This window comes from Etheostoma spectabile, chromosome 5 (genome assembly GCF_008692095.1).
Source record: "Etheostoma spectabile isolate EspeVRDwgs_2016 chromosome 5, UIUC_Espe_1.0, whole genome shotgun sequence".
NCBI lineage: Eukaryota > Metazoa > Chordata > Actinopteri > Perciformes > Percidae > Etheostoma > Etheostoma spectabile.
This window is the reverse complement of record NC_045737.1, coordinates 33,462,561-33,471,031: the sequence shown is the minus strand read 5'-3', so window position 1 is coordinate 33,471,031 and position 8,471 is coordinate 33,462,561. Positions and strand designations below refer to the sequence as shown.

Sequence of the window (8,471 nt, the reverse complement as noted above, 5' to 3'; positions counted from 1 at the left end):
TGTGCGCGTGTATGTGTGTGTGTGCGTGCGTGCGTGTGTGTGCATGTGTGTGTGTGTGTGTGTGTGTGTGTGTGTGTGCGTGTGGATGCGTGTGCGTGCGTGTGTGCATGTGTGTGTTGCTTCCTGTCTTTGTGATGATTGAGTGACAGGAAGAGGAGGGCTAAGATATAAAAATGGATCTTACAGAAACCTGTGTAATTTGATTAAGACGTCTAGACGTCTAGGGTTAAATTCAATTGAAAATGCATGTTTTAGACAGTTACACTATTGTTTCAACAAGATTTTAATGGGTTTATTTCAGTCTGCAGCAGCTCCAGAATGTGTGTTGAAATCTTTATTTTTTATAGTTTTTTGTAACTAGACGTAAAAAAAATGTTTTTACCTTGAAGGGAGGGATAATGGATCCATGAACAGCTCACTGTACATGTTGCAGACACATAAAATATAATGATTATATTCTTTAACCAGGAAGGGATGTGTGTGTCAACAGTACAAATTCAACAGCGCCTTTTCGTCAGGTGAAAAAGTTGGCTAATAATTTACAGTTAAAATTAAAGGCGGATGCATACTTGAATGTTAGCAGTGTAGCAATGGTACGTAGCTACATCATGTGTCAGAGCTGACCGGCACATTGACAAAAAATGTAAATACAAATTTGAGACCACGTTGAAATAATAACTGCGATAGGTCACTGTGGGCTGCTTGTATTTGTCTCAGTTGCTGCTAAATGTAAATGAATATGTACAATGCCTCTGTTATGTGATGTGGAGGTAAAACAACAATCAAAAGATCTGACAAATTCATTCCTACTTCCGGTTTCTACATTTTTATGCATCAACAGTATGGTTATTTGCATTTTGAGCCTTTGTGCACATTTCATGAGTTGAATAAGACAAAAATAGAAGTAAGGTGTACCAACGACTCTGCCTGTCTGTGTTGCAGCTCTGAAGAGTTCCTCTCTTGGCAACAGACAAAACAGCTGTTTTTATATAGAGCAGCATATGGTACTAAGTCCTATCTTCAGACCATTATTTCCATATTAAAGTGCCACATATAAAATATTATAGACTTTTTGTGGGTTAGTTTGAAACACACTAACTGGCTGCTCAGTGGGTGAATGGATGCTGTGAAAGCGTACCTGTTTCTCCCAGAGTCCCGGAAGCCTTTGGCAAACGGGTTGCGGTCGATCTTTAGTCTGGTGATCTGCAGACAACAAGAACATGGAGAAGAGATGTTTGTGATTGTTGCATCTTTAAATGAATTTGTGTTTGACACCTTTTCCATTGAACTCAAATATGCCAACATTTCTGTGCAATTTCGCAATAATAATACTAATAACAATAATCCTACTACTAATAATAATGACATTAAAAACTGGTAATACTTTGTTTTCGGTTTATGGTTGTTCTCCAATCTGGGAGGAGGTTCATAACATGCCATGTAGTTTTGCCAATTAGCGTCATTTAAAAATAGAAGAAAAAAAGCAGAAATTGTTGCATTTTGGTCATTTTGAGAAAAGCTCCATCTGAGCGGACAAGTTCTAGGGAGACAATGCCCTTCTAGATGTAGTTCAAAAGTCGAGGAAATGTCGAAATCTTTGTAAAATATACTTTTGAATTTGATCATATTTACACAGAAAGTTGTGGTGAAACATTCTCCAAATCAACCATTTTTGCAGGCAAAGTTGCAGGGATTTTAAAAAAGAAAGCAAGATGATGCAACATTTTGATTCAATTCCAGAGATTGCAAAATTGTAAAAAAAAAAATAAAGTAAAATAAAACAAGAGCTACATACCTGTTGGTTCTGGTAGGCGGTGACGGTGGTGAAGACGGTCTCGGGGAAGCTGAAGGTCTTGACTCCCTCTCCGCTGGGCACTGGCTTGTTTTGAGACAGTTCGCTGCTGAAATCCTTCCTGATGACATGAACGCGAGGCTGATACTTGTGCATGGAGTGGAGGATGATCTGAAAATGTGAAAGGAAAGAAGGTGAAGCACAGCTAACATTGTTAGACAAAACTATTTGGCACAAATGGTGACAGGCATCTTCCAAATTGAGAACATGTTGCCAGTCAATACTGTCTTTAATCCTTTTCAAGTTGTAGCCTCAAAACATCACATTCTCAATTTTAATAAAGCTGTCTTTGCTTGTAACACATTCAAAATAACCAGAGACAACATATGATGTGTAGTTTCTAATATTTCTTTAAAGTATCAAAGTTAAGTATAAAAAAGATCTCCAATTTTTCATCAAGTTTCAAGATGTGGCGTGTAGTTGTGGGGGATTAGGGGCTAGGGAGGGAATTTGGTGAATGAAGGGCCTCATAGCGGTAGTGGAATATCACAAATGAGTATGTGCGAGTGTGACATGTGCCTCTAAACTTTCCAAAACACAAAACTTTAAGTCTCAGCCTTGCCAATGTTCTTCTCTGCAAACACATACTACATGCACGTCCTTTATAACATCAATTAGCACGACTGCTCCTCTATCAAGGCTACGTGACATTAAGAGGAAACCGAGTTCACACCGCGATGACGCTCGCCGGAGGGCTGAGGATTATTTCACAGCGGAGCAGAGGCGTCAGACGGCGTCAGACGGCGTCGGCCCCAGCCTCGCCTTGGGGCCTCGGTCTGCTCTTGATTAATCTGAGAGTGAGAAAATCTACCCAGAGCCAAACACCCTCGACCCCCCCACCCAACTCTGCTACAACAGAGGGGGTCATTTCAAACCAGGGCTGTGAGGGGGAATGGCTCTGCATGTCAGAGACACTACATTTAATGGTCCAGACCTTAAATAGGCTGCTGCATAGAGGCTAATGCTAATAATCTCCAATCATCATTTTTGTCTTTTTCTTTGTGTGCTCAGTACAATGCGCTAAAAGTTGTGTTTTTCAAAAGAAATGAACGTCTTCAGGCTACAGTTTTAAAAGAAAGAGAAGAAATACTTTCAAATGGTGTGGGTTGTTTTCCTGCAGCTGTTCTTTCAATTGGTAAAACTGTATTTTTTTAAATGGAAATTACAGAATTAAAGTAGACCGGAAGATCAGAAGTAAACGTCTTTATGTCCTTTGCACCATGATCATTTTATTATTATGTGGAAATAAAAGGGAAACACAATGTTTAGAGGATGCAGATTTGCATTGCTGTAGCCTTAAGTGCTCATGCAAAACCCAGTTATTTTTTCTATTTATTTGAATCTTTCGGTGCTAAGAGGAAAAGTACAACACCTCACTTCCTGTGTATCAGTTGACTTTTGCCACAAAAGAGCTACAAGGCAAAAGGCATTTAAAATGAAAATATAAAAGCTTTCATGAAGTGAATAATCACAGTCATATTTTAGCAATAGAGATTTCAAAATAGACAGACACACACACACACACACACTCAGAAACACAGCTGCTTTTTGGCCCAGAGCAGCCATGCTTCTCGTCCTCAGTCCGCCTGAGGTCATGTAAAGTCAAAGCGGACTCAGAGTGCAGCCAGAGGACATCAGCTGACCGTTGTTCACACTCAAAAACAATTAGGCTAAATAAGTGATGTTTACATTTTCATGGTGGGTAATGATGTCTTTTTAACCCCCTTTGAAGATCCTCCGAACAGTCACACCCAAGAGACACCAACACATCCCGCATGTAACGAATGTATCTCCATTGAGTTAAATCAAATCCCATTTTGTTTATGAAGAACATTTTACATGACAGTGCGGCTGAAATGGATTTTCAAACACAGTTAAAAACACTTTAAGGACCATGACAATTCAACGATCAAAGCAACATCATTATTTCATCAGTGAAATTGTGTTACAGCCAAGAACAAGGAGAGCTCTCACCAGCGGTACTGACTGTTTGTGAGCAGGGCTACAACACGTCACATACAGTATAATACTGCTGTCATGTGAAAAAAACTGCATCTCTGAAAGGTCAGAAAAAAAGGTTCAAAGCGGACTTTGTAGAAAATTGATTTCACAAAACAGCATTGAGACATTACAATGCCACGGATCGTTAACAACAAAGCAACTATGTTTTGGCCAGTCCAGCCTGCTTTAGTGTTTTATTAGGTTTTCCCAGAGACCAGCGGGGACAGACAGGAAATAGGCGACGGACAAGTGAGTGACAGCTTGAGGCGGATCTGGACCCACGAGGAAGAAGCCCGAGGCTAACGAGTCAGGCCAGCCACCGAGGCGTCCCGAAAACTTTTAAAGTGCTGTTGGTTTTACAGTACTGTTTGATGCCCTCTGTGTACGAATGACATTAAGCTGCTTGAATGTTTTTCAGTTGATGTATGAAAGAGAACACAAAGTCACAGATGTTGCCTAAAGCAACCGAGTTTTGACTTTTCCCTTTAAATTCAGTGCCACATTGGTAAAATACTCCATATGTAAGAAATATCATGAACTTTATGTACGTATTATTCACGTGCAGAACTATTACCACAATGGTAGATTTTACATTTTTATATACATGTTGGCTGCTATTATCTAGCTAACCGATATGTGTCTTCCATTCAGCTGTGTTGTCTTTTTATCCGTGTTGATTTTAACTTGTCCCGTGTGGAGATAAAGGGCTTTTTTTAAACATGAAATACAATTCCACCGATTATCAACAATGTGTCATATCTTTTAAACTTGATTTGTATGTCAAATTTGAATCTGCAAAGGAACTACTTTAATTTCTTCTGGATTGTTATGAAGTAGAAGTATAAAGTAAATTGAAATAATTAAAGGCCCTAAACCACTTGTGGTCCTACATAAACATACAATTATCCGGCAAATTTAGAACAGTTTTATTGGTCCATGCACTTGAGAGATTTCTGTTTTGTGTGTGTTGCCATCATGCACCAATCAAGATTGATTAACACCCAAAGATGTTTTTCTAACTTTACATTTGAATGTTGCTTATTTAGTCATGACTATTTAATGTTATAAAAAAACAATATTTCTGCCAGTGCTTCTTTTTGGGGCTTCATAGAGTGCAAGTACCACTTTCTCTGCTTTTTGTACACCAGAGGAGAAAGCAAAGATAATAGTTTGCTTACTAACAAACTATTGAAATGACAAAGGATTTTATGTTGTACGATGCAGTCAATGGTTAAACCTGCAAACCTCGTCCCCCAATCACAAACTAGTGGAGGCCCCGTTTATCAGATGCGCCGTCTCAGACATAATAAATATTGTTTTTTCTCCTAGACTCTGCTTCTGTTCTGCGCCGTGACGTCTGATGATTCACGACATGTATGCTGTCTGTTTCCGATGAGGCAGACATTTCACGATACCACAAGTCAGGAGGATGAGTGAGAAGTGGTGAGGTTTCCCACACAGGGAGCCCCGAAGTTAATTTCCTTTGGCCTCTTAAACCCCCTCCGGGGAAACAAAAGCCCTTAAACGGAGCAGCAGGAAAGGAAAGACAACCTCCCCTCACCCTGCATGTGAATCCTCGCCCACTAACAATCCATATGGTATTACATTTGTCACCACTGAGCTGATGGGATCATCTGCAGAGCTGTGACAGAGCAGCCCCCCACGCAGCTCTCTCCGCTAAACGGGCCGCCGCCATTTTGTCAATGCACTGGAAACATCACTACACAGCTTTTCTAATCATCTGGCATCTCGGCACTAATGGCGAGTTCTGGGAAGAAAATTGATTTGCAGCAGAATCTGCAGATATCAAAGCCTCTCAAATAGCTTGACATTCATGACAGGTGGCATTGTGCCATCTTCCACTGTGTAAACATCCAAGCAAGAGCTGAGACACTCCTGCATTTGCTATTAAATCAATTCGCTGTAATTTCCACAAAAGACTGAATTAAACCGAAATTAGTGCTGTGAGTAACTTTACACATTTCCCGGAAAATGAGACAAAGGGAGCTTTGAGTTATGAGGTTCAAGTTCACTCAAAGTTGCCATTTTTCAGACTTGTATAATCTGTAAATGATATTCTTTGCAGAAGTTTAGTGTTAGTCTTTATAACGGCCATTTGAGGAGAAATATTTAGTGACACTAAAGTGAAGCACATTGTGTTCTCATTATCGACACAGAATTACATCATAGCTTTAAATCAAGTCTAATTAGAGTTGGTGATAAAAAAAAAAACAATAATGAGACATTGAGCTAAAATGTGTTTAGCTGTTGTCTGTAAGCTGCATTAATCAATTTCTGGCCACTAGGCGGTAAAATAACATCGAACCAAGCAGACAGTCAGCATATCATTGGGCTTTTCAGATTGTTATTGCTAACGTGTGCAAACAGTTACATCCTTCCAACATTAGGTAACGCAACTTTAGTGTCCATTTGGAGTTGTGTTTCTTCCCGCCAAATTAATTCAAGCTCAATATGCATTGTTTTCTTTTCTGGTCCGTTTTCCACCAACTCGTGAGAATAGTAACTCGGCCTTTAGATTAAGCTACCCACACATGATAGGCGGGAAAAGCATTTTGCACCGGCCGTTCTGTAATTTCCTATGTGGAGAGCGGTGGCGCCCGACTACTGCGCTCCCCCTGGTATCGCACACCGCTTAGATTTGCTGCTCGCGCTCAAAGTTCAAATTATTTCAACTTTGACCTTTCGAAAGCACAACCAATGAGATAACAGCATGTCGGGAAATAGCTTCCTTGCCATCCTTGATGATGAATACCTGCGCTGTGCCTTTTTCTCTGCGCATTGCTCTACCTAGAGCAAATTGCCTATCATGTGTAGGCGGCTTCAGACACTAGTCACTCAGTGACTTTACAGAGCGTTTATCAGAGCGTTTGTGCTGGTGACAGTTTACAGTAGGGGTTGCAGTGCTGCTGCACAAATGACTCTTATAGTATATTTTACAGTTTTGTCATTTTTATAAAATTTATTTTAACATTTAGCTAAGTATTTTCTCAGCTTTAATTGTAGGTTTAAACATAAGGAGCCAATCAAAGTTAATAATCAAAAGCTAATACAGTTTTCATCCACCTAATATTTCCCCTTTCCCATTTCTAACTATAGAGAAAAGCTCAAATAAGGGACTCACTTTAGCTTGCTGCCTACTTGCTGATTATACATAAGGACGGCAGTAAATCAAACAAATTGTGGTCTAACTTGTTGCATTACAGTTAAATATTTCACCTATGAAATCCACATTACACATTTAGAGCAGCCAAGAACCAATAAGAGACTTTAGCTCACCACCTCTGTTACTGACTGGCTTCAGGCAAGGCAGTAAATCAGACAGATTGAGGTCAGACTTTAACTTTAGCTCAGTAGTGTGGCTGCTGGAGCGTACTACAAATCAAATTCAATCATTAAGTGCCGTATACGAAACCGTTTCATTACAAAATGCTCTGCAGAGCCATGGAGGAAATTAATATTATATAATAAAACAAGGGCACAGGTTCAAATCCCAGACCTCTAATGTCTCTCCACGCTAATCCTCAAACCTAATAATATTCAGTCAGGGTGGACCGTCTTCAAAAAGAAAGTGTGGGAGGGCAGAATGTGGCAGAGCAGAGTGTCATGTATTGCAGAAAATCAGTCTCATGGCTCCGTGACTCATGAAAGCATGAAGTCCGTGAAGTACCGTGTCAACTTTCCTTTCAAGCAAACGCATCAAAAACATTTCAATCCAAAAAACTGCCTCGCAGCAACAGTGCATTCATTTCTGTAAGCACCGTGGAGGGACATTAAGTATAAAGCACAAAAACAGAGCTAATACATCGCAGCTTGAACATTTTAACCCAAAGCGTTTCAACTGCAATAGCATCTTTGTTACAGCATCCAATGCATAGTCACTCATTTCTTTTAACATACTGTCCGGATTTGTCTGAGTGTGCAAACATTTTTGAAAATGTGTTCAATTTGAGTGATTTGTGAGCTGCATAAAACCCTACAATCAGCATTAAACATGAAATATTGAACTACATTAACCTCTTTGAAAATATCCTTTTGTCTCACTGTATTTTTTCTTTGGATCATGTGGGCAATATCAGAATTAAGAGTGCATGAACAAGCAACACATGCAGAGGAAGGTAAGTAGAAAATATGATGACCCAAAGATTTTGACTTATTCATTTGCTGCTGATTTTGTGTTAATATGTGGATCCACAAAGTGTAACTAAATACTTTACAAAGCAATGTGTAATCCATCATTTTTGTTCTCCTGTCATTGAAAGTCTCATATTTCTTATTAATATGGAGGTCTTTTTAGGATGCTCTAAATGTCTAAATGCAGTCTTTAGACAGTAAGACTAGTCTCGTATTGACAGACCTTGCTTCACGGCGCTGCGGAGGACGGTCTGCTGAGTCCATACAGCATTCTGGGATGGGATACAGTTTATTGGCATTTCTTTAAACCAAACACAATTGTTTTGGGCGGTGCAAAGCGCTGAATGGAGCCCCTGGGCTGCTTCAAAACAGACTCGGGAAGGCATTTGTTTTGGTGGAACATGAGTACGTTTAAAGGTTGTTTTAGTCGTGCAACAGAAAACTCAGATTGGACAGATAGTCTAGC

The 8,471-nt window shown here is 39.8% G+C and overlaps 1 protein-coding gene across 2 annotated transcripts in view; it reads right to left on the bottom strand.

Moving 5' to 3' along the window:
• The window catches only part of tbx15 (T-box transcription factor 15), a 38,783-nt gene that overhangs the window by 8,642 nt on the left and 21,670 nt on the right, over nucleotides 1-8,471 (bottom strand). Inside the window, exons 5-7 of one of the 2 annotated variants that reach the window (XM_032516436.1) lie at nucleotides 1,796-1,963; nucleotides 1,139-1,203; nucleotides 383-418 (exon numbers count right to left, since the gene is read on the bottom strand). In XM_032516436.1, the coding sequence (XP_032372327.1) occupies nucleotides 383-418; nucleotides 1,139-1,203; nucleotides 1,796-1,963 (269 nt within the window). The remainder of the gene's footprint in view (nucleotides 1-382; nucleotides 419-1,138; nucleotides 1,204-1,795; nucleotides 1,964-8,471) is intronic. The other variant, XM_032516437.1, reaches the window with a different exon arrangement.